Raw genomic sequence first — 17,984 nt, 5'->3', positions numbered from 1 at the left:
CACACAAACATATACCCCCTCAAAAGACAATTTATGCGATTTTGCGTGCACCGACCGATGTTCGATTCCCACCTGTGGTCCTATGCTACAGTGCCTCCTCTGTGGTCTTTCTACCCACCCCCTTGTCTGTCTCCCCTGTCCTGTACATTGTGCAGCGACAGACATTCAAGATAGATATAACAACACACTGAATGTATTGCTACAGTCCTGATCCTTGGTCCTGATGACTGTGTTTTCTCTGTGTTACCATAGATACCCACTGAGGGCTGTGAAGCACGGGGACGAAGCCAGACGAGTGGACTACAGCAGCATCACCACGGTATTAAGTCCAGCGTTCAATTCATCATTTAAAGGTGTTTTTATCTCCTCCCTCCCTGTTGACGTTATACTGTGTGTGTGTTTGTGTGTGTTTATGTGTGAGTGTGTGTGTGTGAGTTTGTGTGTGTGTGTTGATGTATTTGTGAGTGTGTGTGTGTGTGTGTGTGTGTGTGTGTGTGTGTGCACGTGCATGCTTGTGTGTGTGTGTGTGGGCGTGTGTGTGTGTGTGTGTGTGTCTGCGTGCGTGTGTGTATGTATGCCTGTGTCTCCTCCAGTACTACCACTCGGTCCGTGTGTTCGCCGGTCAGGAGCCTGCGGGCGTGTGGGTGGGCTGGGTGACCCCAGACTACCATTACTTCAGCAACAACTACAACCTCAGCAAGAACCGCACGGTGACGGTAACCCTGGGCGACGAGCGTGGGCGGGTCCACGAGACGTGAGTCCATCTTTTGAGCGGAAAGGGGGGGGGGGGGAGGTCATTCAAATGACCTCTCCTCAATGTCAACATGGGAGAAGACTTAGGAGAGACAAACATTGTATCTCTCTTGTTGATGTTGTTCTTCGCACCTTTGGTCTTCTTCCATTCACACCTTTAGCCGCCCGGGCAAAACCGCGCTGCTACGCGCTTCCATTACAAGTTTAAACCTGCCAACCTTTGCTGAGTCTCTCCGGGTTGCAGCTTGTATGAAATGCATCGCCATGCACACAGAGTACAGCGAGTTCTCAACATTTTAGTTTGTTATTGTCGTCTTTTCTATAACCTTTGAAAGCCGATTCAAGAAGGGTAATGGAGGTTTTGATAGAAGCGCTACACACTGATGTTAGTTGACAATTCCCTTGAAAAGCCAAACAGCTGATTGAATTATGATTTATTTAGATTTGTCTTGGTCTGAGGACTGAATTATGGATAATATTTCACACCATTAAATCGCTGATGTTGATATTCAACACTTATCGGAATATCAAGGACATCCTGTGTCCTTGATATTTGGAAGGAATATGTGTGAAACCGAGTCCAATGTGTAAACAAGACTAATCGGAAATGAATCGTCTCTTAATGAGCTATTGAGATTAGGAAGCAAAACAGGGGGAATATTGAATGTCAAACTGAATGCTCACCATTGCTCATGAGAAGCGCATCATCAGTTAAAGTCCAGCCAGCCCTCTATAGTATATTTGAAAAAAGGCTAAAGGCTGCTCTTGTGTTTTGATGGCCATGTTTGATATCGTTAGCCTTATAGCATAATTGCCTCAGTCATATTTTGGCCAAATCTAATGCTGGTGATTCACTCTGTCTCATTGACTGTATCCTAAGCCAATCAGAGTGCTTTTTACATTCCATAAGCACTATCTTTCAAAGTCATCTATTTGATTTAGGCATTTTTGATGCTAAATACAAGATGAACCTTAAAATATGATTTCGCAAATTATGCTTTGATGCTTACAGTATTCGATGGTGTTTCTAATGTTGATATTGTTGTAACCTTCGACCCCTGCTCTTCTCCCCCTGGTCTCCTGGCGTGGCGGCGGCAGGGTGAGGCGTAGTAACTGCTACATGGTGTGGGCCGGGGAGGTGAATAGTGGCTCCCACTCCTCCAGCAGCAGCAACGTGGACCTGGAGGTGGGCTGCCTGATCGACCTGGCCACCGGCCTGCTGTCCTTCACCGTCAACGGCAAGGAGATCGCCACCTCCTACCAGGTAGTACCCCCAACGCACGTCCCCTGCTGCTACTTCTGGTGGGGGGGGGGCTTGGGGGTTGGGCCCTTGAGGACTGTCGTTCATCCATTCATCCAGCCGGCCGCTTTGTGAGCCAATCATCTTTCATCCCTCCATTCTTTCAATTATCCATCATCCATTTATACCGTCATGCATCCACCCATCCATTCATCACTTTATCCGTTCATCACTTCATCCACCCATTATTCCAATCAACCACCCATTCATCACTTAATGCATTCATCACTGCATCCATTAATAACTTCACCCATTCATAACTCCATCACCTCATCACTTCATCCACCCATACATCCTATCCATCCCTCGGCTTGCTCTACAGATAGTTGGTCTCCATTCTTCTTCGGTTTAATGATGCGCTTTTCATGTGACTGTGCTATTTAAAACCCCAGCCTTGTGACGTGTGTAATGACGAGTTAAACGCCTGCCTGCACAAACGTTGTTCCCTGACACCCTAAGAACCACCATTTCTCAGGAAGACGCTGGTTAATGCAATGTTCCGGTATCCACTGCCTCACAGACCCAGTGACACCAAGTCACAGAGCCTCTGAGTCATCCGGCTGCACACACACACACACACGCAGATATGTCACACACACACACACACACACACACACACACACACACACACACACACACACACACACACACACACACACACACACACACACACGCAGACATATCACACACACACGTACACACAAAACACACACTCGTGTGCGCACACACACACACACAAATACACACACATACACAAACTCATGCACACACACACACACACACACACACACACACACACACACACACACACACACACACACACACACACACACACAGACTACTGCACACACACAGACTCCTGCACAGACACACAGGCTTACATAGACAGACACATGCACACACACAGCATCACACACCCATCCGCACACACAAACACACTGTTGATCATTTCTTCTAGCCAAGCCATTTCCTATAAGTCATGCTCTCTTGCTGTTCCATGTGCTCCCGTCCGCTGTGCGACACCCACTCACCGCTCCCCTCTGCTGTGTAGGTGGAACCCAACACCAAGCTCTTCCCTGCTGTGTTTGTGCGACCCACCAGCGCCAACCTCTTCCAGTTTGAGCTGACTAAAATCAAGGTACGGGCCCCTGACCGGCAATCACTGAGGCCCCTGTTTACCGCGGCCACCGTCTTTTGTAAAAAAAAAGAAACATTATTTTTCTACGGACCACATTTATTAATAGAAATAATCAACGTGCTACCTTGGATGGATGAGTAATTTTCCAATGAATCCTTTTGTAAAAAAGCACTCTCAGTAGTGAGAGGGCAGGCTACAGAGGTTATGTTAACCCTCTCCAAATGGAAGCTCCATTCAACTTTCCATTCCATTTCCTATTCCCATTCAACGCATTCACCACTCTCCACTCTGTTTCCTCTGTCCCTCCTGCTCCCAGAACACCATGCCCCTGTCGTCGGCCATCTTTAAGAGCGAGCACAAGAACCCGGTGTCGCAGTGCCCTCCGCGGCTGGACGTGCAGTCCATCAGCGCCGTGCTGTGGAGCCGCATGCCCAACAGCTTCCTGAAGGTGGAGACGGGCCGGGTGAGCGAGAGGCACGGCTGGATGGTCCAGTGTGTGGAGCCCCTGCAGATGCTGGCCGTGCACATACCCGAGGAGAACAGGTGTGTGTGTGTGTCTGTGTCTGTGTGTGTGTGTCTGTGTGTGTGTGTGTGTGTGTGTGTGTGTGGTCTGTGGGTCTTCGCCTGCTGTGCTCTGTATTTCACATTTATGTCGTTTATTTTGTGTGTTTTGTTGCAGTGTCTTAATGTAATTAAGCAGATTATAAAACGTCTGCACACACGCACGCAAAGAACACAGTAACGCACACACACAGACTATCTGTATATGTGTGATGCCCTCTGTGTTTTTTTTTTTTTTACACACTTACATTTGCATATTGACTAATGAACACTGTGCACACATTAACACGCCGACACACATCGACAACACATTTCGTTTGAATATGAATGGCAAACAATTGGAATCTTTTTTCACTGTTGATTGAGCTCAATCGGATCACAGCTATTAGCATTAACACCCCAAATGGTTCCACACCATTTAGCCTTCCCCTCGCTTATCTTAAAAAAAAAGAGATAAATAATAAATAAAACAAGAAATATTAATATAATATATATATAAATAATACATGTAATAATAAAAATATATATCAAATAATATACATTAAACAAATATAATATTAAGAAAATAAAACAATAACCCCCCCCCCCCCGCCACAGGTGTGTGGATATCATGGAGCTGTCTGAGCAGCAGGACATGCAGCAGTTCCACTACCACACGCTGAAGCTCTACTGCGCCCTGTGCGCGCTGGGCAACACGCGCGTGGCCCACGCCCTCTGCGGCCACCTGGACCAGTCGCAGCTGCTCTACATCATCGACAACAAGTACCTGTCGGGCATGCTGCGCGAGGGCTTCTACAGCGTGCTCATCAGCATCCACCTGGAGACGGCGCGCGAGGCCCGCCTCATGATGAACAACGAGTTCATCATCCCCGTCACCCCCGAGACGCGCTCCATCCGCCTCTTCTCGGACGCCTCCAAGCGCCACCTGCCGCCCGGCGTGGGCCTCAGCACCTCGCTCAAGCCCCGCCTCAACTTTGCGCCGCCGTGCTTCGTGGGCAGCAAGCGGGAGCAGCACCTGTACAGCCCCCAGATCCCGCTGGACGCGCTGAAGGAGAAGGCCATCAGCATGCTGACGGAGGCCGTGCAGGGCGGGGGCCACCACATCCGGGACCCCGTGGGGGGCAGCGTGCAGTACCAGTTTGTGCCCATCCTGAGGCTGATCAGCACCCTGCTGACCATGGGGGTGCTGGCCAGCGGCGACGTGCACAAGATCCTTCTGCTCATCGACCCCGCCGTGTTCGGGGAGCCGGGGGCGGAGCGGGAAGCCGCCGCCGCCGCTGCCGCTGCCGCCGCGGAGGCCGCCGCCGCCGACACCGCTGCCGTCCTGCCTGCGGAGAAGGAGGGGCTGAAAGGGGAGGAGGGGAAGGCTGTGGAGGCCGGAGAGGAGGAGGCGGGGAAGGACGGGAGGCAGCCGATGAAAGGGCTGCTGGAGAAGAGGTTGCCGGAGCCGGTGAAGCGGCAGGTAATGGACGCAGACGTTTTGTACAATAGTTGCATTCAACATTGGATATACGACCCAAACAGTGCAAGAATCATTCATCCTATCCCATGGGAAAAGCAACTGGTTTTATTCACTGTTGGCTAATTTGAGGTTAATTTGAATGTTAAACAATGATAATTAAGTAATTATTGATTTAACAGTTTTATTGTATTCGGGTTTTGAGCAGCAGTAGTAATAGTGGTAATAGTAAAAGTAGAAGCAAACATAATATAAGGCCATAAGAAATGGCCTGTGAAGCTCTTATGAATGACTTTACGTGTAGTTGACTTGACTTGACCAGTAGCAGTAAAATTAGTAGTAAAAATTTATGATATGCCGTGCGCATGTGTGTACATGTACATTTTCCCCTGTGTGCGCGTGTTATGATGCGCGTGTACGTGTACGTTTGCCTATGCGTGCGTTTTCCTGCATGTGTGTGTGTGTGCATTTGCACCTGTGCGTGCATGTACGGGTTTATTTGACCCTGTGTGTGCGTGTTTATGGATGTATACGTGTGCATTTGCCCCTGTGTGTGTGGATGCACGTGTGCATTTGCCCCTGTTTTCATTTGTTCATGCATGCGTGTTTGCCTCCCTATGTTTGCATGTCATGATGCGTGTTTTTGTGTGCCTAAACCCCTATGTGTACGTGTTATGATGCGTGTGTAGGTGTTATGATGCGTGTGTAGGTGTTATGATGCGTGTGTACGTGTTATGATGCGTGTGTACGTGTTATGATGCGTGTGTACGTGTTATGATGCGTGTGTAGGTGTTATGATGCGTGTGTAGCTGTTATGATGCGTGTATACGTGTTATGATGCGTGTGTACGTGTTATGATGCGTGTGTACGTGTTATGATGCGTGTGTACGTGTTATGATGCGTGTGTAGGTGTTATGATGCGTGTGTAGCTGTTATGATGCGTGTGTACGTGTTATGATGCGTGTGTACGTGTTATGATGCGTGTGTACGTGTTATGATGCGTGTGTAGGTGTTATGATGCGTGTGTAGCTGTTATGATGCGTGTGTACGTGTTATGATGCGTGTGTACGTGTTATGATGCGTGTGTACGTGTTATGATGCGTGTGTAGGTGTTATGATGCGTGTGTAGCTGTTATGATGCGTGTGTACGTGTTATGATGCGTGTGTACGTGTTATGATGCGTGTGTACGTGTGTGCCCCATGGCAGATCTGCGAGCTGCTCCACTACTTCTGCGACTGCGAGCTGAAGCACCGCATTGAGGCCATCGCCTCCTTCTCCGACCACTTTGTCTCCAAGCTGCAGCACAACCAGAAGTTCCGCTACAACGAGCTGATGCTGGCGCTCAACATGTCCGCCGCCGTCACCGCCAGGAAGACCAAAGAGTTCCGCTCGCCCCCGCAGGAGCAGGTGAGACGGCGGCGTGGCAGAGAGCAGCAGATGCATGGTTTGGCGGTGTACACAAAGCAGCAGGAGGGGGGGGGGGGGGGAAACGGCAGATGAATCGGGTGCTCAACGCTAACAAACGATTGGATTCCACCGAGGAGCAATGTGGGCACAGCATTTACTCACAACTCAATTCCCCGGAATATCAATCGAGAACCAGGGAAATGGGTCTTAACTTAAATCAAAAGTGGAAGCACAATATCGTCTGTTGTGGCTCTCATGCAAATGTTTTCAAAGGCAGAACTGCAGCTAAAGTTAAAAGTAATTGTTTCTCTTAAATCCCAATTTGACTGCGGTGAGTGATTGAATGTCCAAAGCGGGACTGCCGCCCGTGTCTTTTAGGTAATGCGGAAGATTAAGGATCGCCCTGATTCGTCCCCGTAGTAGAATCACGGCGCGAGAAGGACAAAGGCTAGCAGTTTTGGCACATGAGCTGTCCCCATCCCATAACTCAGTGAAGGCCTGTGTTTTTGAACCCATGCCCAGTTCTTCTCCCGCGTCACCGGGGCAACTGAGACCAAACATCTGCTGCAGTTAACCTCATTACGGCCGTCCAACCTATAGTGCCGACTCTGGTTGTCACGTCAACATACACAATGATGGAATGGAGGGAGATCAGGCCAGGAGGGGGGTGGGAGGGGGGGGGAGAGAGAGAGAGAGAGAGAGAGAGAGAGAGAGAGAGAGAGAGAGAGAGACAAAGAGCAATAGAGAGATACATTTACTGAAGCCCTTTAGGTCATGATGAACACTATTGCTACTCTTTCTTTCTCTCTCACTCTATCTATATATCTATATCTATATCTATATCTATATATATATATATATATATATATATATATATATATATACACATATACATCCGCTCTCCTTCTCTCCCTCTGGCCCTCTCTCTCTCTCATCCTCTCTCCCTCCCTCCCTCTGTCCCTCTTAACACACACACACTAGGATATGCACAGAAAAACCTCTAATGCATACACACAAATGGAAGCATGGTGCCTCAATACCTTTAAATGGTGCAACAGTGTGAAGGGCTTAGTGGAGATATATTTGAAGTCACTTTGGTCATTTTCCACATACATGGGTCATTGGTTTCCCACCCCTTTAACTTCCCTCGGGTTTTGCGTCATTTTCTTTGCTCATTTAAGTTTGCACATACCGCCACTCGCCCAGAACAAATCTGAGTGGGCTTTTGTCAATCTCTGTCTTTATCTCGCTAAGTGTTCCCCAAAGCCTTCCCCCGTGTGTATGTTTGTGTGTGCGTGTATGCGTGTGAGAGCAAGCGTTTGTGTAAATAAATCCTGATATTCCATCTTTGGCAAACACACAAACATTCAGAGGTTTACACACACACACTACCCACACACACGCGCCGGGAGGGTCTCATCTAGTGATGAAGTGGGGTGGTTCACGGCCACTGTACTGATGTAACGGCGTGTCATGGAGGCCTTGAGTCACCCAGGGTGACGGACTCCACCAGAGCTGTGTGTCTCTGCTACTGGTATAGTGACACTGCCTAACCTCTCTATACATCCCAATGTGTTGCGTAATATATGTTTTATTATGATATAATATCATCCATAACAATGGCTTTTGTATTTTTTGTGTGGTCTGGACGTGATTGGTTTGTATACGTGTGGAAATGTGGGTGCACGTGTGGTCTTGTGTGGTCTTTGTGTGTGCATGTGCGTTTGAGTCCTTGTGTGTGTGTTTGATTTTGTGTGTGTCATTTGTGTGTGTGTGTGTGTGTGTGTGTGTGTGTGTGTGTGTGTGTGTTTGTGCGTCCCAGATCAACATGCTGCTGAACTTCAGCACGGGGGATGACTGCCCATGTCCGGAGGAGATCCAGGAGGAGCTGTATGACTTCCACAATGAGCTCCGCCTCCACTGCGGTGAGCCAATCAGATCACATCACATGGCCCTCGGCCCTCCTCCCTGGCTGGAGTCGCCCAATGAGACCAGAGCTCATGGCCCAGGGCCCTCCAGCCTGGCTGGAGTCGCCCAATGAGACCAGAGCTCATGGCCCAGGGCCCTCCTCCCTGGCTGGAGTCACCCAATGAGACCAGAGCTCATGGCCCATGGCCCTCCTCCCTGGCTGGAGTCGCCCAATGAGACCAGAGCTCATGGCCCATGGCCCTCCTCCCTGGCTGGAGTTGCCCAATGAGACCAGAGCTCATGACCCAGGGCCCTCCTCCCTGGCTGGAGTTGCCCAATGCTTGGTTACCAAACTAAGACTCTAAGATGGTCTCATGGTCTCATGGTCAGGTCTGAGGAGGAGTCGAGCTGGTTTAATCAGTACTCCTACGTAGAATGAATGATTGCAAAATAGAGGCGCACTCCAATGCTGTTTTTGTCCTGCTTTGTTTATCAGTGGGAGCAGCTGCAAATTAAATTATAAAATACCGTGAATGACGTCTTGGCCAACAGCTGTGTGATATGATTTGTGTGTCTTTTAATGTGCGCCCCATCAAAGGGTTTGAGTGTTTCACTCTCAATTAAGTGCAGGGGAAATAGTAACGACTCCTTGCGGCCGTTTTTTTTCAGGCCCTTTGATTTCGGTGACAGGATAGTGTTTCTGTGTGTGTGTGCATACTAGTATGTGTGTGTGCGTACATGCTTGTTTGTGTGTGTGTGTGTGTGTGTGTGTGTGTGTGTGTGTGTGTGTGTGTGTGCGTCCCTCTGAGGTGTGGGGAGGTGGGTGCCGCTGCAGATGGGCCAGACGCCCTGATGTTTGGATAAATAATTGAATGGCTGGAGTCCCTGCGGCTGAACAGAGATACGACCGCTCTCTCCGCTTGGCCCTCATCTGCTCCGGCGCCCCGCAGAGCACCGAGTAGAAGAGATGGATTCATATATAAATATATATATGATCGTACATAAACTATATAGACGTATAAAGTCATATCCAACGCAAGGCTGTTACTGTCTGCAGTTGTTTATCGTTTTTAATAAGATTGTCCCTGTTGTATGTGCTTGTTTCTTCTGTGTGTTTGTGTGTGTATATGCGTGTGTGTGTTTGTGTGTGTGTGTGTGTGTGTGTGCGTGTGTGTGTGTGTGTGTGTGTGTTTGTGTGTGAACAAATTTGTTTGTGCTGTATGTGTTGGTTGTTTGTGCGCATGGGTGTGCGTATGTGTTTGTTCGTGCACTTTTGTCTGCCTGTGTATGTGTGTGCGTGAACGTGTGTGTTTCTGTGCATAAAGGAATCCCGATGGAGGAAGAGGAAGAGGCGCTGGATACGTCCATTAAAGGTCGCCTTCTGGCCCTCGTTCAGAAAATCAAAGGGCAGCAGCAGAAGGCAGAGAAGGAGCCGGCGGAGATGCAGGAAACGGCACCATGTAAGGAGCTGCCGATAATGGCTTAGAATTCATGCTAGTGCTACTGTTAGCTAGCAATGAAATGTATGTACGTGTATGTTTCTGAGTATTATTGTTTGCATTATGCATGCTTGTTAATACTAAGGATAAACACCATAGAATACGGCGTGGAAATTAATTGAAAGCTTATAACCAAAGCATTTATTTTAATGCCCGTCGTTCTTTTTTCCTCTTAACCTGACCTGCTGGGAAATTAGCTCTAATTTGTCCCCAGGGACCTGATTAGTTATGTTTTCTGATTCCCTTAACACAACAGTGAAAGTGTTCATAGTTGTACTGAAGCTGGGCTAGTGAATGTAGCAGCACTGGGTCGCGTTAAAGTGGTAATCCCAGACCCTTCTGGGAGGCGTCTGGCAATTTCAGCTCTGAGAGAAAGCTGCCCTCGTTGCCACCTACTCTCCTCCTCATCCCCTGTTATCCTTCACTACATGTTGGCAGTTGAAGCCCTTTCACTGGCCTCCTCTCTCTCGCTCTGTCTCTGTCTCTGTCCCTCTCTCTCTCTCTTTCTCTCTCTCTCTCTCTGTCTCTGTCTCTGTCCCTCTCTCTCTCTCTCTCTGTCCCTCTCTCTGTCTCTCCCCCTTCCTCCCGCCCTCTGGAGGAGCCCGATCTGGACAAGGTGCAGTGCAGTCGAATTAAAACCAAGCTCTCTCTCTCTCTCTCTCTCTCTCTCTCTCTCTCTCTCTCTCTCTCTCTCTCTCTCTCAGGGCGCACTTACACTAAGCCATCTGTACCGTGCCCAAGTCCGTTTCACACCTGTACCGTGTTCAAGTCTAGATCGTTTGGCAAGTGTGAGCACGCCAACCGTACTCAAGTCCACTTCAATTCCGTGGCCTGAGCACACTTGGGAGAGGTGTGCTCAGGCCACGGTACAGATGCCAATGAGCGACACGCGCACAAGCACGGCTACGCAACCTGAGCTGGATGACGTATAGTCCATGCGACCCTTCTTTCCCATTAAACAATTAAACATGACGGCTAGCGGGCTGCGGTTCACGTTGGTGCGATAGTGAAGTTGAGTTTTTGATCAAAAATACCCCGTTTGTCACGGCACGGGCTTCCTTTGTTCACTCGAGAAGGCGGGGCTGCGCACGGAGTCTAGACCTCTTTAGAATAATTTGCACCCTCCCGAATGTTTTTATTTTTTTATGAATGAAGACACCCGCATGCAAGAATAAGTTCACGTCTGAGTGTAGGCTACAAACGCAACTAACTATTTACAAGTGCAAAAACATATTCTATATTTTGCTGACTTGTTTTTTATCCCGTCAAAAGCCTCGTAAGGACAGTTCCTCTGTGTCTCTCTCGTAGATCGCACCATCTTTCACGTTTTTCTTTTTAGGGCTGAATGATTTATGGAATTCAAATCGAAATCGCGATGCAATAGAACGCGGTATGCAAATCGCAAAGGCTGCGATTAAAATAAAAAAAAAAAGTATTTAAAAAAATATATATTACAATTCAATAGTTAAATAAAGAAGTTTATAATATAAATTAATCTCAACACATCGGCCTGGCTTAAAGGACAGAGCAGTTTTTATGTTGACTGCTTCCAATGTTGTGTAGGTCATACTAAAGAATGATTTATTTATTTTTTTGTGAATAATACACAACATAAGGAACTTAATAAATTATAAAAAATGGAGTTGAACCCCACTGCACATAAACACACAGTCACACTCTCAAAGACACACACACAGAGACACACACACACCCACGTGTGTGTGTGTGTGTGTGTGTGTGTGTGGTTGCGCGTGTGTGTGCGTGCGTGCATGCGTGTGTGTGCCGGCGCCACGGTGAGACATGGCCAAGGAGGCGTGTTCCAGGTCAGGCTGACAGCAGAGAGCGGAGCGCAATAAGCACCGAGGCGCTAGACCCTCCAGATCCTCCACCTGATTAGACTCGAGGCCCCGGGGCCCCCGGGGAACACACGCGCGGCGGCACACGCACGCACCCGGATGAAGCAGAGAGGAGATTCTCATTAACAAACAGATGGCGGTAACGCCGAGGTGATGCGGCCAGACGCCGCTCGGTTCACGCTCAAGTGCCGCTCACCGCGAGCGCCAGGACGGATGCCATTGATCCGCATATCATTAGCCTCATGGTATATTGGCCGAAGTCATGTTCTACGGTTGATCTCGTATTTAGCATCAAAAAGGTGATTATGGAATGTAAAAAGCACTCTGATTGGCTGAGGATATAGCCAATGAGGCACTGTGTGGATCAGCAGCGTTAGGAGAGTAGCGATAGATTAGATATCACAATTCTGCCAAAATAGTATTTAGGCAATTACGTTATGATGCTACCGATATACAAATGATGTGTCGTCTGTCGCCAAGGCAGGCCCTACCTTCTCCTGACCTCGAGTTTAGATGGCGACTGCAATTTACGTGCCGCAGGCCAGCGGACCTCCTCTGTCCACACGCACACAATGTGACCAGAGACCAGTCGCAAGCATAAGCGGCCATTCGATGACCATGACGGACAGAGTGGTGTTTAGAGGCTCCATTTAGAAAAGCGCCCAATCGAAAAAACCTCACCTTTTTCAAAAGGGCACTCAGAGGCATGCCAAAAATACCTCTCCGCCGCCACACTGAATCCACACATCGTCCCATCTCTCTCCACTGTCTTATTGTTTCCTGTTCCCTTCTTGGAGGCCAGCAACGTGGGCAGCAGGTATAGCAGGAGATCCTTTTCAGGGGTGCATTCTGATGGCTGAGGTGCATGCTGGAAGAGGGGCGGGGGGGAGGGGGGGGGGGGGGGGGGGGGGGGCAGCAGAAAGGCAATCTCTCCACAAAGAGAGGAGGGAGCTTTCAGTGAGACCCCCCAAGCCACAGACCTCATCACACGTTATGAAAGCACCCTCGGGGGGGGGGGGGGGGGGGGGGGGGGGGGCAGACCTCTCCCTCTGTGAGAGACTGCCGGCTGGCTGGGTGCTGCTGGGTGAGGGCTGATTGATTGGTGGCTCGGTCGGGGCTGGCAGCCAAGGCTTCGGTTGTATCACATCCACTCCTGTTCTCGCTGATGATTCCACCAGAGGTGTTTTTGATTCCAAGTTTCTCAATTGATTTATTGGAGGAATGGATTTATCGGAGCGATCGCCTCCTCTGTTTTCTGTGCGTGTGTGCACGTGCGTCTGCGCTTGGCTATGTGTGCGTGTGTGCGCCGTTGCGGTTGTGTGTGTCCTTCACGTTCCAGTGTGTTCATTTCATCATGTACCTTGGCGCTTCCCTTTCCTTGGCTAATTGGGGCTATAACAGCAGCCAATGGGCAGCTATTGTCGCGCTGTTATTTACTGCTAGCACGGCTCCGTCCGGAGTTGAGCCTGCCCAGCCCAGTCCGATTATTCACCATGCCTTGGATGAGGCGTCTCCTTTCCATTGCGTCTTCTGGGACCCCAGGAACCCTCAAAGATACAATAGGCACCATGGCCATTGCCATTACTCAAAGGCAGCGTGGTTAATGTGCGATACCAGATACGAGCGGAGCAATAGATTGTCACGCACCGCTGATAAAGTGGTGTGTGTGTGTGTGTGTGTGTGTCTGTGTGTGTGTGTGTGTGTGTGTGTGTGTGGGGTTGTGCGTGCGTTTGTGTGTGTGTGTGTGTGTGCCGTAATGCTACGAATGGTTTAGCATTCGCCGTTTTATCACACTCAAGACAGGGAAGATTTGCCGGAGCGTATGACGTTAGTGGGGGAAATCATTCAAAGATATGTGGGTGCATGTGGGAGTGTGTGTGTGTGTGTGCGTGTGTGTGTGTTTGGGGGGTGGGGGGGATGTTGTGTGTATGTGTGTGTCTCGTCGCCTGTGCTCGTAAGGAGGAATGCAGTCTCATTTCTGAGCATGGCTGTCTACCTGTGACTCCTGAGCAGCAGGATCTATAACCTAACGATTCTCTCTTTCTCTCTTTCTCTCTTTCTCTCTTTCTTTCTCTCTTTCTCTCTCTCTCCTGCTCTCGCTCTTTATCTCTACCTATATCGTACCGTATCACTCACGTGCTAGCGCCTCACAATTATACACAGCCTCGGCTTGGGTTGATTGAACTCTCCCTAAGGACCAGATCCTTCGACGAGCTCCCATCAACACATGTGGTCACATAGGCAGACACCAGGGGGCGCACACTGGGGCACTTTGAAGTCAACAGGGAAATCAATGGTATGGCTCTGCCTCTTCAAATTGATGTGTCTCACTCTTCACAAGGGCTCCTACTGTTCTTACACAGACACTCCGGTATACACACACTTCAGACACACACACACACACACACACACACAGTCAGGCAGCCTATCGATCCAGGTTTAACGAAGCCTTAAGGGTAACCCACATATGAGCTGTCCAAAGAAATGTCTCCGTTTAGCTGCAGAAGCAGAATACCGTACGCTGCTATTAATACCCAGATAGTCATTTTTCTTCCCTTTCCTCTTCTTTTTATCCGATGCCAGAGTGTTCGTCTTTCCTCCGCTCCACTGAAGATGCACAAGTGCCTTTTTCCTCTTGAATGAGCTCCTAGGAGCGTGTGTGTTTTCTTTCGTGGGACAATGGCTCATTGTTCACATACAACTCATTAGCTCCCATTCTGAGGCGGGGATGCAGAGATGAATGAAACGAGCGAGCCGGCTTTAGGTTTGGCTCCTCTTCAATGCCTTTAAGGAGCTCCTTGTTAAGTTATTTTCAAAGCTCGCTTTTATTGCATCGCTGAGTGCGTCTTTGAAATACATAGTGTGTTTTTAATAGGCTTTAAAGATGAGTTGTACTGGTAGTACTCAGTCAACAGGAACGTTCAACTGTGATCTAGTAGCTGTGTGTTGGCATGTGTGGGCGTGTGTGAGCGTGTTTGTGCGGGTGCAAGTGTGTGTGTACGTATGTGTATTTGCACGCATGCTGGTGTGTGTGTGGTAGAATATGTGCCTGACAGGTGGCAATGGGCGTGAAATGGCCTATAGATTGAGGCTACAGCAGTAAGTGTCACCTCTGCAGATGTTATCTTGTTGAAAGGCAAAGCTATAAAACACGACATGATAATAGAGGGAGCTCTCAGAAGGCCAGTCTACCTATGACACCTTATCCTATGGTAATTGTGTTTGCAATCATGTCATCATAAGATGTCATTGTTCGCAATATTATGGAGCACAATGGATAGTTGCCTCGTACATCTCAGAGAATGTTTCATTATATTGATTGAGATTTTATCATTACACATTGTCAAGGCAACATGCCCACATGGAAAAATAAAGGTTCAAGACAGCTTGACCTCGTAGAGTATTCAAGTCATTGCGTTTGGAATGGATTCAACCATCTCTACACCAGAAGATCCACAATACTGCAGTCACTGCTGCAGTGGGAAGCAGAGAGCCTTGGGTTCATTGTGTTCAGCGGGCCAATGTTACGACTGAGGGGAAATAGACTTTGCGGTTAATACATATAGAGTTTCAACTTTGGAAAGTTTCATCTTTAGGAAGACTAAAGATGGGGAGGTATCAACCTAGTCAGTAACTCGCAGCCATTAATCAATCAATCATCATTCAAACTTTATTTACATAGCGCCTTTTTTGCTCAATTGCAATACAAGGTGCTTAACAATACAATGAAAATAAAGAAATATCAAGAAATAAATACAATGGATTAAGGTTTCTCATTAAGATGATTAATCGGGGGCAATTTTGGGGTGTTTGCCTAGATGGACCATAATAACGATGGTGCAACTGCTTTCACATGCAAAACAATACAGAGAATAATATAATCATGTTGCTAACCCTGTCAAATCCACCAGGGGATTATGGCACTTATTGCTAGAAAATATTACAACATTGCCGAAGAGACGAAAACAACAGTATTTTCTCTTATTAGTGTTTTTTCTTCCTATTTTCAAACGTCTCCATTTGAATTGCATGCATAGAAGATGAGCTCCATAAGTCAAGCTGTTGTATCAGCCCAGCAGCAGCTTGGCTGTTGTTCACCAGCGACAACTGATACACCCATTAAACACCTATCTGGGTGTACTGACTGTGGTTCCCCTTCTGTTGGTTCCCTTCCCCCAGTCCCTTCTGACAATCCATATCATGCGCTCCTCTTCCTCATGACCCCCCCACTCCTGGTCTATAACCATTTTATATATACACTGTATATATGTATATATTATTTATTGATGTTTTCATGTTGTTAATCCCAGACGGGAATTGTTGGTGTCACAGCAGAAATTACTGGAAATACATAGGAATGGAATTGGCTGTGGTTCTCTGACTTTGGTTCTCTGACTGTGGTTCTCTGACTTTGGTTCCCTCTCTGTTTTTCCCTCTCTTTGGTTCTCTGACTGTAGTTCTCTGACTGTGGTTCTCTGACTGTGGTTCTCTGACTGTGGTTCCCTCTCTGTTTTTCCCTCTCTTTGGTTCTCTGACTGTAGTTCCCTCCCTGTGGTTCTCTGACTGTGGTTCCCTCTCTGTTTTTCCCTCCCTGTGGTTCTCTGACTGTGGTCCTCTGACTCTGTTCCTCAGCCAACCTGAAGGAGCTCATCTCCCAGACCATGGTGTGCTGGGCCCAGGAGTGTCAGATCCAGGACCCGGAGCTGGTACGTAAGATGTTCAGCCTGCTGCGGCGGCAGTACGACAGCATCGGCGAGCTGCTGGGCGCCATGCGCAAGAGCTACACCATCAGCGGCGTGTCGGTGCAGGACACCATCAACCTGCTGGCGTCGCTGGGCCAGATCCGCTCGCTGCTGTCCGTGCGCATGGGCAAGGAGGAGGAGAAGCTCATGATCGACGGACTCGGGTACGGGCCGCCTCCGTGCCGGTTCTCTCCGGGTTTATGACTCGGCGGGTCTTTGTTTGGTTTCAGGGCTAGTTGCTGCTGCTGCTAAAAATCGGCTCGGGGTGATTCAAAAGTGTTTTAAAAACCCAAAGTTTTGATTTTTGTGTATTTGATGAAAAACGTTGATGGATGGATAAAACTTTGTTCATTTATTAATGAATCGACTGGTCGTATGTCAGCACACCTGAACAAAAACGTCAGACTTTGAATGAATTGATATTGCGCCAACCTTTAACACATTTGTTGACCTTGCGTGTTGTGTTGACAGTCGCATCTGTCTTTGACTTTTGCCTGCAGTGACATCATGAACAACAAGGTGTTCTACCAACACCCCAACCTGATGAGGGTGCTGGGCATGCACGAGACCGTCATGGAGGTCATGGTCAACGTGCTAGGAGGAGACAAGTCACAGGTAGCTCCGCCCACCAACTGTTCTCCCCTGCCGATTGGCCGAGGAACAGGCTTCTCTGCCTTCATGAATGGAATAAATGCACACATAGTACATCATTCACTCCCATGAGAAGCTTTTTCCAGTGTCCCAGATCTCTTGAGTTTCAATTTTTTTTTTCCGTCTGCGTGATCATCCTCCGCATGCGGAGCTCTGTATCTCCCGGGCGAGAGTCCTCTAATGAAGACGAGGGTCCCCGGAGGTCTTCCTCTGTGTGTCCGGGTTGCAGAAACCTGGATGGTGGGGAGAGAGGGCGGAGCGGGGGCTGTTTGTGTGTGTGGCGGTGTCAGTCCCCTCAGACGCTAATTAAGAAAGACAGCGTGTGGACGGACGAGGGGAATTTATAGCAACCAGCCTGGAGGAAGATAAACAGGCATTCGCCTGAACTCTGTGTCCCCTTGAATTGTAAAACAACCGCGCCGTACGCTGGATCTTTTGCAATGTCCTTTGTGTTACTGTCATTATTTTCTTTCCTTTTATCTTTCCCTCTATTTCTTTCTCTTCGTACTTTCTTTATTTTATTCCTTCTCTCCTCCTTTTTTTCTCTAGGTCTTTCTCTCTTCCTGTATTTTTCTCGTTCTTTCCTTTCTTTCTTCCCTTTTTACTTCCTTCCTACCTTCTTTCTCTCTTTCTGTATTTGTATCTCGTTCCTTTCTTCCCTTCCTTCCCTCTGCCTTATCTTTCCCTAGTTTTCTTCTAATGCTTTTCT

The 17,984-nt window shown here is 48.4% G+C and overlaps 1 protein-coding gene across 1 annotated transcript in view; it reads left to right on the top strand.

The window, feature by feature from the left end:
- Positions 1 to 17,984, top strand: part of LOC115543879 (ryanodine receptor 3) — a 130,604-nt gene that overhangs the window by 66,484 nt on the left and 46,136 nt on the right. The window contains 11 exon segments of the mRNA XM_030356534.1: positions 253 to 319; positions 594 to 754; positions 1,852 to 2,017; positions 3,105 to 3,191; positions 3,508 to 3,734; positions 4,350 to 5,214; positions 6,419 to 6,619; positions 8,442 to 8,544; positions 9,853 to 9,987; positions 16,515 to 16,788; positions 17,125 to 17,239. Coding sequence (XP_030212394.1) covers positions 253 to 319; positions 594 to 754; positions 1,852 to 2,017; positions 3,105 to 3,191; positions 3,508 to 3,734; positions 4,350 to 5,214; positions 6,419 to 6,619; positions 8,442 to 8,544; positions 9,853 to 9,987; positions 16,515 to 16,788; positions 17,125 to 17,239 — 2,401 coding nt within the window.

This window comes from Gadus morhua, chromosome 5 (assembly GCF_902167405.1).
Source record: "Gadus morhua chromosome 5, gadMor3.0, whole genome shotgun sequence".
Lineage (NCBI taxonomy): Eukaryota > Metazoa > Chordata > Actinopteri > Gadiformes > Gadidae > Gadus > Gadus morhua.
The sequence above is the reverse complement of the archived record's forward strand: the minus strand, read 5'-3'. Positions and strand labels throughout refer to the sequence as shown.